This window comes from Wickerhamomyces ciferrii, contig 00324, assembly GCF_000313485.1.
Source record: "Wickerhamomyces ciferrii WGS project CAIF00000000 data, strain NRRL Y-1031 F-60-10, contig 00324, whole genome shotgun sequence".
Classification (NCBI taxonomy): Eukaryota; Fungi; Ascomycota; class Saccharomycetes; order Phaffomycetales; family Wickerhamomycetaceae; genus Hansenula; species Hansenula ciferrii.
In genome coordinates, this window is record NW_011887416.1 from 882 (window position 1) to 18255 (window position 17374).

The 17374-nt window shown below is 32.9% G+C and overlaps 6 protein-coding genes across 6 annotated transcripts; 3 read left to right on the top strand and 3 right to left on the bottom strand.

Annotated features, from left to right (window-relative positions):
• Positions 1-820: 820 nt before the first annotated feature.
• Positions 821-1856, top strand: PPG1 (putative serine/threonine-protein kinase PPG1; the record flags this gene model as incomplete). The annotated part of the gene is made up of 2 exons (XM_011272740.1): positions 821-836; positions 910-1856. 2 exons carry the CDS (start codon positions 821-823, stop codon positions 1854-1856), a joined length of 963 nt encoding a protein of 320 aa, XP_011271042.1.
• A 735-nt stretch (positions 1857-2591) lies between these two features.
• On the top strand, positions 2592-4691 carry ABZ1 (4-amino-4-deoxychorismate synthase; the record flags this gene model as incomplete). Its single annotated transcript, XM_011272741.1, has 1 exon — positions 2592-4691. One exon carries the CDS (start codon positions 2592-2594, stop codon positions 4689-4691), a length of 2100 nt encoding a protein of 699 aa, XP_011271043.1.
• A 100-nt stretch (positions 4692-4791) lies between these two features.
• On the bottom strand, positions 4792-7173 carry PAT1 (deadenylation-dependent mRNA-decapping factor PAT1; the record flags this gene model as incomplete). Its single annotated transcript, XM_011272742.1, has 1 exon — positions 4792-7173. The coding sequence occupies one exon, from the start codon at positions 7171-7173 to the stop codon at positions 4792-4794; it is 2382 nt and encodes a 793-aa protein (XP_011271044.1).
• A 297-nt stretch (positions 7174-7470) lies between these two features.
• On the bottom strand, positions 7471-11270 carry DUR1 (Urea amidolyase; the record flags this gene model as incomplete). The annotated part of the gene is made up of 2 exons (XM_011272743.1): positions 7471-11087; positions 11162-11270. The coding sequence occupies 2 exons, from the start codon at positions 11268-11270 to the stop codon at positions 7471-7473; spliced, it is 3726 nt and encodes a 1241-aa protein (XP_011271045.1).
• A 724-nt stretch (positions 11271-11994) lies between these two features.
• BN7_6710 (sodium:solute symporter family protein) lies at positions 11995-14055 on the top strand (the record flags this gene model as incomplete). Its single annotated transcript, XM_011272744.1, has 1 exon — positions 11995-14055. The coding sequence occupies one exon, from the start codon at positions 11995-11997 to the stop codon at positions 14053-14055; it is 2061 nt and encodes a 686-aa protein (XP_011271046.1).
• Positions 14056-14185: 130 nt separating this feature from the next.
• Positions 14186-15991, bottom strand: BN7_6711 (sugar porter family MFS transporter; the record flags this gene model as incomplete). Its single annotated transcript, XM_011272745.1, has 1 exon — positions 14186-15991. One exon carries the CDS (start codon positions 15989-15991, stop codon positions 14186-14188), a length of 1806 nt encoding a protein of 601 aa, XP_011271047.1.
• Positions 15992-17374: the final 1383 nt, after the last annotated feature.

Consider the following 17374-nt stretch of genomic DNA (forward strand, 5'->3'; position numbering starts at 1 on the left):
GAGTGCCCCTACCATCTGGTTTTTTTCAATGTATTTAATTATTTTAAGAAGTAATGGTTAATTTTTATTGGCTTATTATGATCTAATAATCTTTAGCTATCGACTGATATACTTTTTGAGTCAAAAATTGATAAAAAATTATTTTTCATTTTATTTAGACAATTTTAGATTAAAAATAAAAATTATAAAGTCAATAATAATTTTGAAAAAAATTTATTAAAATTTAGAATGCAAATATTGTAATATTGAATATGATGACTAGAATATGTAGCCAAAAATATCAATAATGAGCTATTAATTTCACTATAATTAATTGTTGTAGGTTGAGTAAAAGCTGAAAAGAAATATATCGACCCAAAATTCTCAATTTGATTATGTAATACAGAACATACAAGGGAAATTTTGGTTTATTAAAACATGAACAATTTAAAACCTACAATTAAGAAATTACCAATAAATAATAACCAGATAAGGAAAGATGAAATCAAGTTATTTTTATTAAATTTAGTTGGAAAGATCTTTTAAAAAATTAATTATTAGTAAAATATCTGATAAAATCTTAGTGATTACATAATTCATATATATTTTTCGCCTTCAGATCAGAAAAAGTCAATCAAAAAATGTAGATGTTTCCTATTGTTATCAAAAATACATGAAATTTTATAAAGTTACTTTATTTGAAGGATCCTTTTGGAAATCGGATTACTGGATAGCTCATATTAAAGGGGAGGCTCAAGGCTAATCATTAATTTCAAGAAAGAGCCAACTGGGTGGCATTGGAGGAAAAAGGAAAACATAAAAGACACGGTAACGGTGGTGAATGGTGATGACATATTGTAAGTTTAGATTGTATTTCATTGTTGAGAAATGAATACTAACAGATCATTTGTCTAGCTAATGCTGATTTAGATGAATGTATAGAGAGGCTTTACAGGAAAGAATTACTCCCCGAAGTCACAATAAAAGCATTATGTTTCAAATTAAAAGAAATTTTGATCAAAGAAAGTAATGTTGTTTATATAAATTCACCTGTTACAGTTGTTGGTGATATTCATGGACAATTTTATGATTTAATTGAAATTTTTAAAATTGGAGGATATTGCCCTGATACAAATTATTTATTTTTAGGTGATTATGTTGATAGAGGAATGTTTAGTGTGGAAACTATAACGTTACTTATATGTTTAAAAATAAGGTATCCAACAAGAGTTTTTTTAGTTAGAGGGAATCATGAATCAAGACAAATAACACAAAATTATGGATTTTATTCAGAATGTCTAAGGAAATATGATAATCCAAATACTTGGTATTATTTTACAGATTTATTTGATTATCTTATATTATCAGTTGTTATTGATGATTCAATTTTTTGTACACATGGAGGACTTTCACCAAATGTTCATACAATTGATCAAATTAAAATAGTGGATAGATTTAGAGAAATTCCACATGAAGGTGCAATGGCTGATTTAGTTTGGTCTGATCCAGATGATGAAAATCCAAATTTTTCTTTATCACCAAGAGGTGCAGGTTATACATTTGGTGTTGATGTTGTTAAAAAATTTCTTAAAATGAATAAAATGGATAAAATCCTTAGAGCTCATCAGTTATGTAATGATGGTTATCAATTATATTTTAAAGGTTTAGTAACTACAGTTTGGTCTGCACCTAATTATTGTTATCGTTGTGGTAATAAGGCATCTATTATGGAAATTTATAATAAAGAAGATCATTTTTTCAATGTTTTTGAAGAAGCTCCAGAAAATGCTGAACAATGGGGTAAAATGGATCCAATAACAGGTGAAGAGCAACCACAAATGGATATGAGACCAAAACCAGTTGAATATTTCTTATGAACTCCCCTTTGACCCTTTTACGCATTGTTTTAATTTATCCCATTAATGAATTTTTTTTCCAATTAAAAGTTACGATATTCATATAATTAAATATAGCTTAATGTAATAATGATTATTTTCAAAAGAGAAAAAGTAAAACACATCATGAATAATATAATTCAAGACTTGTACCATTATGTACCTCGTAATCACCAAGTGAAATGTGATCTTTTAATGTTGTGTTCCCTTTCTTCAACAAAATCTTTTCCCAAGCTGTACCGATCTGAGCTGCTAACAGTTTTTTGAAATCACCGACTAAATCATCTTCAAGAGCCTATAAATCTAGTTAGTATCATTGATGTATTTAGGATTAATGGGATTTACATACTTTAACTTTGACTTTTTTGCCAACTCTTGATAAAATGTTAGTGGTTTTTCTTAATAAGAAATATTCTAGTAGTAACTTACCTGTCATTAACAACAACTTCAATCATTTTAGTGAACTTTTTTTTGAATCGAACTGAAAATTGGATTTTAGACAAGTATTCTTCTATTCAAAGTTCAATTAAACATTAATATTCAAAAATCAGCATTGAATCACATCGGACCGTAACCTTTCCGTTTTAGGCCCGATCAGAAAAACCGTTACGTATAATTGAAAAGTTTCGGTATACGAATTTCTCGGATCTTGAAGTTTTTCACTGTTTTGCAATTGTTTTAACACAGAGTACATTTGGCTGGTATAGAGTATAGAAGATGACTATCTTGCTTATAGACTCATATGACTCATTTACTTATAATTTGAGGAGCCTTATTGAAGAAGCTTCGGGAGAGAAAGTCATCACAATTCATAATGATTCACTTCCTGTCAACGAGCTGTCAAAATATTTGGACTTGTTCTCTGCAATCATAGTTGGTCCTGGACCTGGTCATCCTAAGATTGCGTCAGATGTTGGTGTGATTCCAGATCTTTTCAATGACGTTTTAACCAATGTAAAGATCCCTATATTAGGTATTTGTTTGGGGTTTCAATCTTTATGTCTTTCACAAGGTTGTAATGTTGATAAATTAAACTCCATAAAACATGGCCAAGTTTACAAAGTTGAACATCATGGAGATCAACTGTTTCAAGGTATAGAGCAAGGATACAAAAGTGTGCGATACCACTCTTTACATGTTCCTAAACTATCTGATTCTCTGAAAGAACTGGCATATTGTGATGATGAAGGGGAAAAAATCATAATGGCAGTAAAGCATAAAGATTACCCATGGTATGGTGTCCAATATCACCCTGAATCCATTTGTTCAGAAAATGGGTCCAATCTCATAGTTAATTTCATTGAAATTGCCAAATCATATAATAAAATAAGTCGGGATTTGAAAGTGAATGATAAATTGATAGACCAGTTGATTTCCTCAATTGATGTTAGACCACTAATACCAATTTCAAATAAGGACTTTTCATCTAAGTACCTGAAAACTGAAGAATTTCAAAGTCACAAGACGGCTTTAGAAATTTGTGAAACTTTACAACAAAATAATAGAGAATTTTTGCTGTTAAATTCAGCTTCGTTCCCAGGTACTTGGTCTATAATTGGGTTACCAAATGCAAATTCATTAAGGGTTACTCATTCAACAGAAAATAACGAAGTCATATACACTGAAAGAGATGGTAAAAAGCTCAAAGAAAATTGTTCATCAGTTTGGGAATATATTTCTGAAATTATGGAACGCAAAATGGTTTCAAATGATACTGACTTCCCTTTCATTGGTGGATTCATGGGTATTTTCTCTTATGAAGAAGGTGATCATATTCATATCTCAAATTTACCAAAAATCACAAAGGAGAATATTCCAGATACCAAGCTTATATTTATTGAAAATTTAATTTTGGTGAATAATTTTACTAAGAAAACTTACATTTTATCAATTGGTGATGACAATTTTATTCAAGATATTAAACCATTATTGAACTTACCAATTACTTTACCCCCAACTCCACAAGTCATCAAAACTAATGACATCACTAGACCAGATGAGCTCGTTTATAAACAACAATTTGAAGACTGTCAAAAACTTTTAGCAAGTGGTGATTCTTATGAATTATGTTTAACATCATCAACAAAATTGAAAGTGCCAAAAGAAACTGACCCATGGATGATTTACAAGACTTTAACTAAAAGAAATCCAGCACCATACTCTGCATATATGAATTTTGATGATTGCATTTTAATCAGTTCATCACCTGAAAGATTTATCAGCTGGGATGATATTAAATGTGAATTACGTCCAATTAAAGGCACTGTCAAGAAAACTGAAGATATGACATTTGAAAAAGCTTCTGCTATATTAAATACACCAAAAGAAATTGGTGAAAACCTAATGATTGTTGATCTTATAAGACATGATTTATATCAATTATTGGACAAAGTTGAAGTTTCAAAACTGATGAGCGTTGAAGAATATTCAACTGTTTTCCAACTTGTATCTATTATCAAAGGTTATTTTTCAAATACTTCATACTCGGGTATCGATATTTTATCAAGATCATTGCCTCCAGGATCAATGACCGGTGCACCAAAAAAGAGATCTGTGGAATTGTTACAAGATATAGAAGGAGCTAGAAGAGGTATTTATAGTGGGGTTTGTGGATATTGGTCTATAGATAATAAAGCAGATTGGAGTGTCATTATTCGTTCAATTTTCCACTATAAATCAGATCTTGAAAATGATGATGTTAATAATCTCTGGAGAATTGGTGCTGGTGGAGCCATCACAGTTTTAAGTGATTCAGAAGGAGAATGGCAAGAGTTATTAACAAAACTAGATAGTGCATTACAAGCATTTACAAATTAATACCTTAATTATTAATAAAAAAACACAAATTATGATATTCATTACACAAGTTTATAATAATGTACATAGTATGAAAAAACACAAAAAATATTCATCATATTTATTTTAATTCTACAATTTCATCACCAACTGCATTCAAACCAATAACGTTTAAGAATAAATTCAAATTCTGTAGTATTTTAACTTTAGTTAAGTCATCTTTAGTTTTGGCGACTTGAACTGCACCGAAAATTTCATCTCTAATTTCATCCACAATTATTCTTTGATGATTCAATTTACCACTTAATGCTAAACTTGCTAAGAATTGCCATATATATGAGTTATCATGTTTTAATTCAGAAGATGGGAAAATCAAAGATAATTTTGTTTCTAATGAAGAAAACAATTTATCATATGTTGAAAACCATGATGATAAATCTTCACTTGAAACATTATGTTCTTGTTTGATAATTTCAGCTCTTGATAATAAAATGGTGATTAATGAAACACCTAATTGAGAAGTTGATAAGAATGAAACATTATTATGACCAATCAAAATAGTCAATAATCCAATAACTTCATCTAAAGTAGCATCATAAGATAAAAATAAGACAATTGGTTTCAAAACAACCAATTGGAATAATTCTATAGTTTTACTTATATCTGATGGGATTTGATCATTTTCATAGTTTTTGAATGATGATTTAGAAATGATTTTGATCAATGATAAGTTTGCAAAAATCAATGTAACAATAGTTAATTTTTGTTGTCTAGTTAAGAAATGGAAAACTCTTGGGAAAATTTTCAAACCTTTTGTATATGAAAGCATTTGAATAAATGGATTCAAGTTTTGTGATTTTTCAAAAAGTCTTAAAGAATCCCATAATTCATCAGTATCCAATGGTTTGTTTTCTCTTTCAGCAGATTCCAAGTTTAAAACATGTTGATAGATATTTTCCAATTGTAATAAAATGAATTTTTTACCACCCTTTGAAACTTCTGGTAATTCTGGTTTATGAGAGACAATTTCCAGTTGTTTTCTTGGAGCTTTACCAGATGAGAAAGTGATTTTACCTAATGAACCTTCTTTTGAAAATTGTCCAGTTCTTGGTCTATCTTTAGCAACAGTAACAGCTTTTTGAACTTGTTGTTGCATTCTTTGTAAGGCAACATCTGCTCTTTGATGACGACCACCTAATCTGTGACCTGAGAAATCTAAGTAAGCTTGAGCAATGGAATTATTATCATTGATTTGAACTCCACTTTTCAATAATTTGAAAACTTGAGCATAGAAATCTTCATTATATGGATCATCAGTAACAATGTGAGATAATTGAATTCTTGTAACAAAATCCTTATCACGAGGTGTCATGATACCAGAGAATTGTGAAATTTGGGCAACTTTTTGTTGACGAATAATCAAACGTTGCTTTTCTTCCTCCGGTAAGCTATCAAAGTTCTCATGGTGGTTGTGGTGATGATGATGGTGTTGATTACGATGTTGGTAACCTTGACGTTGTTGATAATGTTGTTGTTGCTGTTGTTGTTGACGTTGTTGGTGATGATGTTGTTGTTGAAACTGTTGAGCTTGGAATTGAGCATCAGCAAATTGCTGGAAGTCTTTTGAATTTCTTGGTTGAGAAGCAGCTTCTTCTGAGCCCAAAACAGGGAAATCTGATAAATCTGGTTTACCTTGGATTTGACCTTGAACATGACCTGGTTGGTGATTTTGAGGAATTGGAACTTGAGGTGGTGGAACCGCAAATTGTTGTTGAGGTTGACCTGGAATTGATTGTGGGAACTGTTGTTGAGGTAAGTTTGGTGGTGGACCTTGATTTTGAGAAATAGGACCTTGAGAACCATTAGATGGAGGAGGAGTTGAAATTTGAGATTGACTTTGTTGGATCAATTGTTGTTGAATTTGTGGAGGCAACTGAGCAAAATGTTGAGGTGGGATTTGATTCAAATTAAATTGAGGTGGAAATCCAAAACCTGGAGGACCTTGTTGAGGTGGTAAGAAACCTGGTGGATAGAAAAAATTGTTTGGTCCTGGTGGCGGAGGGAAAGAACCTTGAGGAGGTTGACCCTGAGGAAATTGAGGACCTGGAGCAGCAGCTGAGTTTGCAGCTGAAGGTGTGAGTTGAGATTCAATTTCATCTAAAGATAATACCTTAGGTTGGCCATTATTAGCAGGTTGAACTTGTTCTGGTTGTTGTTGTGAACTAGAAACACCACCCCATAGTGATTCCATTGGTTTCAAAGGATCATCATTCAATGGTTCTTGAATTTGGATTGGTTGGGCAGGAGCTCTAGCAGCAGCAGCAAAGTTCAATTGAGGTTGTTGTTCTTGTTGAGTTGGGTTACCAAAATCAAAAGCTTGACCTTCTGGAATATCAACACCAAAAGTTTCGTCATTGAAAGCATCATCTTCTTCATCGTATCCGTCGTAGGTATCCTCAAATTGGAGGACTCCTTTGTCTCTGTTTTGGTTTCTATAAGACATGTCGTATGCACTTGATATGTTCCAAACAAAGAAAACTGATTGTTGAGATTCTAACTTATTCTTATAAACGTCTCATATTCGCTCAGTTATTCTCAATTTACTCTTTTTTGTCGACATTCAAAATATGGTGTTTGGATGTACCGCGAAAACAGAAAATGTTCGCGAAAAGTAGATAAACATTACATAATTGCTGAGTAATCACAGTAGCATAGGTATATATATATTATAAACTAAATGTCCGAAATATACCAGTAGAATACTACTGTCTACAGCTTCAATAAATTCAATAAATTCACGCTATACAGATTTCACCAGCGCTAATAGATCACCAGGATTCACCATATCGCCTTCCTCAACTAAGATGTCCAAGACTTCAAACTTTGGCCCTTCTTTAGACTTGATACGAACTGATATTTCCATCTTCATAGCTTCTAAAACAATAACACTATCATCCAAGGATAAGACATCACCCTTTTGGTAATTGATTTTGAAAACATTGGCAGCCATATGTGACGAGACTTTTGTTGCATTTGGATCATCAATTGAAGCACCATTAGAAGTTGAAGACTTTGAAGCTTTTGCTTGTTCCTTTTCTTCTTCCCATTTTGCTAAATCAATCTCTTCTTCTTTTGAAAGTACATCGATAGCTTGTAATTTCATAGATTTGATCTCTTTGGTTTCTTGCTCAACAGTCTTTAGCCATTTAGAATATTCAGCGAAATCAAACTCTTTGGTTTCTGATGTAATTTTGTATTCTCCAGTCAAAAGATCATTATTCATTTTTGTTAATTCATCCTCTGTTACTTCATAAAATTGAACTTGATCGAAATTTTTCAATATCCATGGTAAGTCATCAAATCCTTCCAGTTTACTAAATGTATCCCAAAATCCATTTGGTAAAGTCATACCCCAAATCATGTAACCACCAGGACTATCAACAGTATATATAGCTTGAGCAATGGATCCTGTACCAATAGCACCGGCAGGGGTGAATGTTCTAGCTGGATTATACTTGGAACTTAAAAACCTTAACCTTGGATCAGTATGAACCAATAAAGGAAGAGCACATAAAAATGAGACTGCGACAACAATTTGTGTATGACCAACTACAGCAGCTTTGAAGTCCTCAATGGTTTCAATACAATTTGCTCTCATTACAAACTCTGTATTGCTTGGTAAGTAGGGAGCATGAGGTCTTTGTGATCTTTTATATCTTCCCAAACAGTGTGATAATGCACTATGATCAAATGCAATCGGGAACTTGAAGATTCTTGAAGGAACTTTTAACTCATCAACTGGTGGAATTGATTCTTCAAGTTTGGAAACTTCCTCAATTAGTTTGGACCTTGAAATAATAAGTGGATTGAAAACAATACACATGGCACCAGTAACTGCTTCGAATCTAATAATGCCTTCTTTAAGTGTTTCAGATATCTTCAGATCTAAAATATATTGACGACCATTATTCAACAAGTCATAATCCACAACTCCAAAATCCATAATGATCATTTTTTCACCAGCTTGTTTGATATAAAAATCAGGTAAATTCTTGTCCCCAACTCTTTTAAATAACACTGGATCATCAATATGATCATCAACAACATCTAGTATATCAGTAAAGTCTTTACTATCACCTGTAGGTTTGGTTTCGATGTACGTGATGAAAGCTTCTCTCTGGTTTGATAATTTAATAGCATCAGAGTAAGTAACAAGTTCAAAATTTATAGGAGCACCTGTTGAAGCTTGACCAATTTTCCAAAAATCAGCCATTGTTGGAACTGAAATACAGATAAACCCAGATAATGTACCACCATCAGGCCCATACATAACAAGTTGAGAACCAACCACACTTAAACCTCCAAATGGGTAAGTATACTCCAAGATATTTGAAGGATGTGAGCCACCATCACCACCCGAGGTTCTTGAAAAATCTATAGAAGGACCATCTAATCTTGTACCACCTCTATTGGAATTCAAATTGACGTGGTATGTGGTATTGTATAATTGTTTTAAACCTTCTTCGGAAATGATATCTTCAGTGTCATGAGGTCCTCTCAACATCCTAACAGTCCAGGATTCAACATCATAGTTTGGCCTGGAATTTTTTGGCAAGCTATATCCAGTGAATTCTTTCGAGTCACCAGAAACTATAGTTAAACAATCACCAGGGAATATTACACGACCTTGGTGACCACCCAGACTTAGGGTCGGTGTACAACTTTTGGAACCAAGATATTTTGCAACATCTGGGAAACCCCCTTTGATAGCCAAATAACTTTTTGATGCATATTTGGAATTGGAAGATCCAATTTTGACAACATCACCAGCTTTAACGAAAATTTGAGTGAATAACGGTTGTTCTTGATCATTAATCTCAAATTCAAAATCAGCACCTGCTAATGCAATTAATGCATCAGAATAGAATTTAATGGTTGGACCTGTCAAGTTGATTTCGAGACATTCTATATATTTATCATTACCAACAATAATATTTGCAATCTGTAAAGATAACGAATCAACTGGACCACTTGTTGGAACACCACCATTAACAGTACGACCAGGCAAATCTTGAATTGTAGTATAAGCACCAGCTTCTTCAAATTCAATTAATTTTGGCTTAAAATCAAAGTTATTCAAGAATGAAGTTAAAGTATTACCAGTTTTGAAATTATCAGTATGAAGAATATCACCTAAATAATAAATATTTGTTGGTGGACCACAAATCTTGACTGATTTTAAATACTCTATAAGCGTTGTTGTTGCATCTTCTCTTGTTGGGCCCCATGACATGATTTTAGCTAGTAATGGATCAAAATATGGTGAGACTTTTGTACCCGTGGAGATCCAATGGTCAATTCTAATGTTGTCTTTATCTGGAAATTCCACTTGGTGTAAAATACCAGGAGATGGAGCAAAATCTTTAATAGGATTTTCAGCATATAATCTAACTTCAATCGCATGCCCATTTGGATTTAAAATATTATTTTTCAGCGTGCATGAGCTTTGCGATTGTAATATACTTAATGGAATACCAGATTTGGATACTTCATAGTCAGATTGTAAGAGCATCAAGTAAACGAGATCAACATCATACACCAGTTCTGAGATACCATGTTCAACTTGTAATCTTGTATTCATTTCCAAAAAATAAAATTCACTTGTATCATCATCAACAAGAAATTCAATTGTACCTGCAGATTTATATTTAACTTCAGAAGCGAGACTTATAGCACATTGACTTAATTTTTGCCTCAATTCAAAATCAACAAAGGGACTTGGAGATTCTTCAATAACTTTCTGATGACGACGTTGAATTGAACATTCTCTTTCACCAAAAGTAATCACATCACCAAGACCATTACCAAACAATTGGATTTCAATATGACGTGCATTTTGAACATATTTCTCAATGAAAACACCAGTATTACTAAATAGACTTTGACCTCTTGATTTCACTTCATTAAAGAATTGTTCAAGTTGAGATTCATCATGACAAACTTTTAAACCCATACCACCACCACCTGCAGTGGATTTCAACATTAAAGGATAACCAATTTTAGCACCTTCATTTCGAGCTTGTTCTAAAGTATCAACTAATTCAGTCCCAGGAACCACTGGGACATTTGCCTTTATGGCCAATTGTCTAGCGATATGTTTCAATCCAAATTGTTCAACATTTTCAGCAGATGGACCTGCAAATATTATACCCTTTTCTTCTAATTTTTGGGCAAAGTTTGAGTTTTCAGAAAGGAATCCATAACCTGGGATTACCACATCAGCTCCAACTTTAACAGCAACATCAAGAACGGAATCAATATTGATATAAGCTTGTGAACCAGTACCTGGTATTAACACTGACTGATCAGCTTGTGAAACGTGTAATGAACCAGTATCTTCTTTAGAATAGATTGCCACTGATTTCAGTTCATACTAAAGTTTGTCAGTCTTGTCCCCTGATTCTAAAGTAGCACTATACTTACTTTCTTACAAGATGCTATGATTCTGCACGCAATTTCACCTCTGTTAGCAATTAGCACCGTCTTGATGTTGGTGAACCTCAAGTCTGAGCTTGTCTTTTGCTTCTTTGTTTCCGACATGATGCCATACTCATAACAATAGTGGATGCATCGCAACAGGATCAAATGACACACTCCATGTTTTTATATACCACCACAAGCCAAGCACTGGAGCATCAACAACCCACAACATTCGTTACAAAACCCTTTGGCTTATCAGATCAGTAATCTTGTTAAATGCACAAAATTTGAGGTTTTTATTGTTTAGGAAGTCCGCGCTTTCCTGAAAAGAGCTGATGCGCTGGAAATTTGAAATAAACAACATTAGGGTCAGCTCCACTACACAACAAATCAAAAGACAGTATGAATGATTAAGAACATCCAACTGTGCTCCAAGTTTCTGCTCTTGGGTGAACGGAAATCTTAAATAGTGGAGTTGTCTGAAAATGGAGCTTTTATTGAAGAAGTCTTTCGCATTTACCTAGTTTAGGAATGTCACTATGTTATCTGTTAAACAATTAGACTTTATCTCTTTCCTATAATTATGTCCCATGATAAGATGATAAGATAAATTGACATTGATGATATTCGTACCCAATTCAATGGTTATGTATCAACCAGTTGATAGAACAGCGGTTCCAAAAGGTATAGAGTCATAATCGACTTGGTGATAAGCAGTGATATGACTTTCATTCAACGTGTTCTATCAGTAACCATAGTTTAAAAGGCCAAAGTATCTTAATTTTTGACAAAATGTTGGAGATGGAAAGGCTTCAAAGCTAATAACTTAATCAAGTACTCCATAATGGGTTCAGATGACTATGTTATATTTCCACAATCTGTTGGTTATGGGCTGGTTATTGGTGTTGGATTTGCATTTGCTCTATTCATGGTCCTTACAACTTTGGTCTTGGAGAAATATAGAGGTGAGGTTCAAAATTCTGAAATGTTAATGACTGGTAACAGATCCATCAAATCAGGATTGATCGCAGCAGCTGTTGTTAGTTCTTGGACTATAGGTCCAACTTTATTGTTAAGTACTCAAGCTGCTTATAACTTAGGAGTTAGTGGTCCTTTTTTCTACGGTGGTGCTGCTAGTTTCCAAATGGTCGTGTTTTCAGTTGCAGCTATTGAAATTAAGAGAAAAGCACCCAATACTCATACTTATCAAGAGATTGTTAGAGTTAGATATGGTAAAATAACACACTTGTTAAGTTGTGGATATTCATTTTTCCAACAAATTTGCTTTTCAACAAATTTATTAATTAATGGTTCTTCAATAATTGCAAATCTAACAGGCGTGAATCGAGACGCTTGTATTGTCTTATTACCTTTATTTGTTACCATATACACTTTGTTTGGTGGTATTAAAGCAACTTTTATTTCAGATTATTTCCATTCAGTTATAATTTTCTTGATTTTATTGATGTTCATCTTTGTCACATATGCTACAAGTGATAAAATTGGATCACCTGCTGTATTATATGATCTATTAGTTCAAGCAGGTAAAGATTTTCCAGTGGAGAAAAATCATGAAGGTTCATACTTAACAATGACATCAACAAATGGTTATTTATTCTGTTTAGTCTTAGCAGGTGCTGGTTGGGCTACTGCAAGTGATTCTCAATTGATGCAGAAAGCTTTAGCAGCTGATCCAAGATATGTTTTACCAGCTTATACACTAGGCTGTTTATGCTGGTTTGCAATCCCATTTGCTTTAGCAACCACTCTTGGTTTAGCATGTCGTGGTCTAGAAAATACTCCAATGTTCCCAACTTATCCTGAACCACTTTCAACGCAACAAATCAATGATGGTCTTGTCATGCCAATTGCAGCTTATGCATTAATGGGTAAAATTGGTGCTGGTGGTGTCTTGACGATGATATTTATGGCTTGTACAGCTGCTTATAGTTCTGAAGTGGTCGCGGTTTCTAGTACTTTGGCACATGATATTTATAAGGCATATTTTAACCCTAAAGCTACAGGAAAACAATTGGTTTATGTTTCACATAGTGGTGTCTTGGGATTCTTCATTATTTGTTTAGCTTTAGCTATTGGTCTTGCACATGCTGGATTTGACGTTTCATTCATAACAACGGTATCAGGTATTATTGTTAATGTTAATATTGTGCCTATGGGGTGTACATTATTTTGGAGAAAAATGTCTTCTTTCGCTTACATCACAGGTACATTATCATCAACATGTGTTGCATTAGCGGTTTGGATTGGCTATGCTGCAAGTCAAGCTGAAGGTAATAAGATTAATTTGACAACACTCAGTACATATAGTGCACTAGCTGCAGGCAATACTGTTTCTGTATTCTTCCCTCTAGTATGGGTTCCTATTTTGGTTTTCATTAAGCCTGCAAATTTTGACTGGGAAGTTTGGAAAACTATTCAACAAGCTGATGATTCAGATATAAATAAAAGTCATGGTCTAACCAATATATTGAGTAATCAACAATTAACTCAACAAAATCTTAAAGAAGAAGAAGAAAGAGAAGGATTTTTAAGAAAACAAAGAAATATTGGTATTTGTTTAGCTACATTTGTTGTTTTATTTTTCTTAGTTATATTCCCTTTACCAATGTTTGGTGCTAAATTCATATTCACTAAATGGTTCTTTACGGGATGGATTGTTGTTATGTTTATATGGGCATTCCTTGCATCTTCTATTATTTTATTATTACCTATATGGGATGGGAAAGAGGCTTTGATAAGTATTTGCAAACAAATTTTCACTAGTAAAGGTCAGAGAGAGATGGAAGTTATTGAAGAAGTTAATGGTATTGATCATAATATTGACGGAAAGTTAAGTGTTTCTAAAGAGAAGAATGATTTTGAAATAAAAAAATCTTCAGTATGACTATGGGATTGGAGACGTCATTAATATTAATACAAATCTTTAATATAAATATACGTAAATTATAAGTTCATGAACAAAAGTATTTCAAATTAAGCAAGCGTAAACCAATCAATTATATATAATACAGCAACTAGACTTTACTATCCTCAAGGTGTTCAAAATTTTGTTTTGAATCAATATCAATCTCACCACCAGGGTTTTTACTCAAACTTTCTTGAATCTTTGCTAATTGACGTTTATTTTCAAATGCATCAAGATCACCAAACACTTCATCCATTTCTTCTAAAGTTCTATTCATTGTTTCCGGAACAAGGAACCAAACAAAGAGAAATCCAATAAATGCAAAAGCTGCAAAGAAGATGAAAGTACCAAATTTCATAGTATCCAACATTATAGGTGTGATTAATCCAATAATAAAATTATTCATCCATGTTGAAGATGTTGTTATTGAAATGGCTTTAGAACGAATAGCTAATGGGAAAATTTCTGATGGATAAACCCAACCAATTGGTGCCCATGAATAACTGAAATTAATATCATAGATATAAACAAATGCAATAGCAGTCCATCCAGCTGCTTTATTTTGATCTAATTTACCATCATATTTACCAATAATACTACCAACAATGATTAATGAAATGAAAGTGCCAATTGAACCTGCTTGTAACATTTTCTTACGACCAAATTTATCCAAGAATAACACAGCTGGAATTGTTGATACAAAATTGACAATACCATAGACACCTGATGCTAATAAAGATGCAGTATCACCACTTAGACCTAACATTGAGAAAATTGAAACAGAATAATAAATGATTGCATTACAACCAATAAATTGTTGTTCAAACATAATTGCAGAACCAATGAAAACTCTTCTAAAATTTGCCTTATTGTTGAATAAGTTTTTATATTCTTTGAAAGCTAAAGCAACACCTTTACTATTACCAAATTTTTGCTTTTTGAAAGTCTTTTCAAATAGAACTTCACCTTTAATTTCCAAAAATTCAGCTTGAACTCTTTTATCATCTGTTGGAAGACGGCGTAAATAAGCTAATGTATTTAAAGATTCTTCTTCACGACCTTTAATCATTAACCAACGTGGTGATCTTGGTAAGAAAAACATACCAATTGCTAAAATTGCAGCTGGTAAGATTTGAAGACCAAATGGGAATCTCCAAGCAGAATCACGTTGTCCATCACAACCACCTTGTGGAACATCTGTATAAGGATTAAATGATTCTCCATCAGCATATGGTGTATTTGGTGAACATCTTGTACCACCAATGTAATTCGAACCATAATTAACCCAATAAGCAACTAAGATACCAAATGTGATACTTAATTGTTGTAAAGAAACTAAACTACCTCTTGCAGAAGGAACTGATAATTCACTAATATATAAAGGACCCAACATTGTTAATATACCAACACCAAACCCTGTAACAGCTCTACCACCAAATAACATTGAAACTGAAATACCAGCACATTGGAACACGGATCCAATAATAAATATAGTTGATGAAATAATAATAGAATCTCTTCTACCAAATCTATCAACCATTGGAGCACAAACAATAGCACCTAACCAAGCTGAAATCAATAAAGTTGAAACGAACCAACCTTTATATTCACTATCATTGAAGATTCTTGGAAATCTAGCACCAAAAGCTTGACCTGTAACTAAAGGACCAGCAACACCTTGATCATAACCAAAAAGAAACCCAGCCAATGTAGCAAATACAACAATAATAAACATTAATGGATTCTTTTTAGCCATTTGGAAAACGTTTTCTTTGGTATGTGTTAGTTCAAATATATCATCTTCATCATTCGTGCTAGTATAGTCATTATGTGAATCAGTAGTTGCAGATGGTACTTGTTCAGTTTCTTGAAGAGTAGTCTTCTCAGGAACTGTTAAATCATTAGGTTGTGACATATTAAGTATTGCTATTGATTGATAGACGTCTATCTGAAGATAAAGTAACTATATATATGGTACCTTGATCTGGTCTGTTTTACAGGGATCCCCAATGCTTTATATAGTAAATTATATTACTATGCAAAACCACCCCAGAATATGACTTTTTATAATCATGAAACAAACTGAAAATAGTCACAAACTCAGAAACATTAGCCCTTTAAATTTGGGATCTACAGTATTTTAGGATATCAAAGATATTCCGCGTATGAATTTCAAAATTCATAAATTCTCCACAATTTTTCCAGATGACATAATAAAATTTGGCGTACGCGGTTTAAATTTTCTGGGGTAAACGGAGGACTAATACGGAAAAACTTTTGGTGTCGACAAATATTGCGACTATTGGAAGTCAAGAATAAGCGATTTGTATAATCTGAGCTTTGAAGAGTGTTGTTATAGAGGTATATTGTGTACGTGGATTGTTGTATCTTCATAGGATGTTCTACAGGTCGTATACTTTTCATGTGGCTTGGTCTGGGGATCTGATTCAAGAATACGACAGAACAACAACTCATGGAATTTTGAGCTCCATTGATTCAACATCAGCCATTCTAAGGCTAAGTATGATAGAGTTAGAAGCTAAATCGGATTATTGTGATCCATTTGTATAATTCCACTGTGGTCAAGGTTCAGTAGCATAAATTATCGACTAAATTTGATTCTATATTAGTGCTTGCTTCCATTAACCCTCGAGAAGATCTACAGATAACCAGATCTTAAACCACAAATACTAATACGTATATACGTGATAAACGCAACGGACTGGAGAATCCCATAATTAATCCATTTATCAAAGGGTATGTGTCAACGAAAATAGCATAGATACACGCGTCTTGTAAATTATATTGTTATTGTATATGCAACCCCCATGTTAATATCTAGGGCATAAGGAACAATAACGGAGCTCTTAAACCCAGAGGCTAAATCAAACTAGTTATACTAGTAGCTAAACCAAGCTTTTGTCTATATATCAACTATAAATAAACGGCTCTAAGAAAATCAGATTTGGTTAGGTCCTTTTCAGATATTGTCTTGCAACGGTCTACAGACTTCCATGTTATAAGATATTTGGATAACATTGTACCGAGCATTCGAATCAGAAAAGACATTTGTAATTGTGTGATGATTTAAGCATTGTAATCCCCAACTATTGAAGTTTTTGCATCAAATGTAAGAGTATAATGTTAAAATATCATTGGACTCTATATATTCCCCAATAGACATAATATTAAATAGACTAATAGAACAATATGGATAATACAGAGACAGAATTATCTACAAGAGCATTAAAATTATTACAAGAAATCCCATCTAATCAAAGATTATTGATTGGGTTAC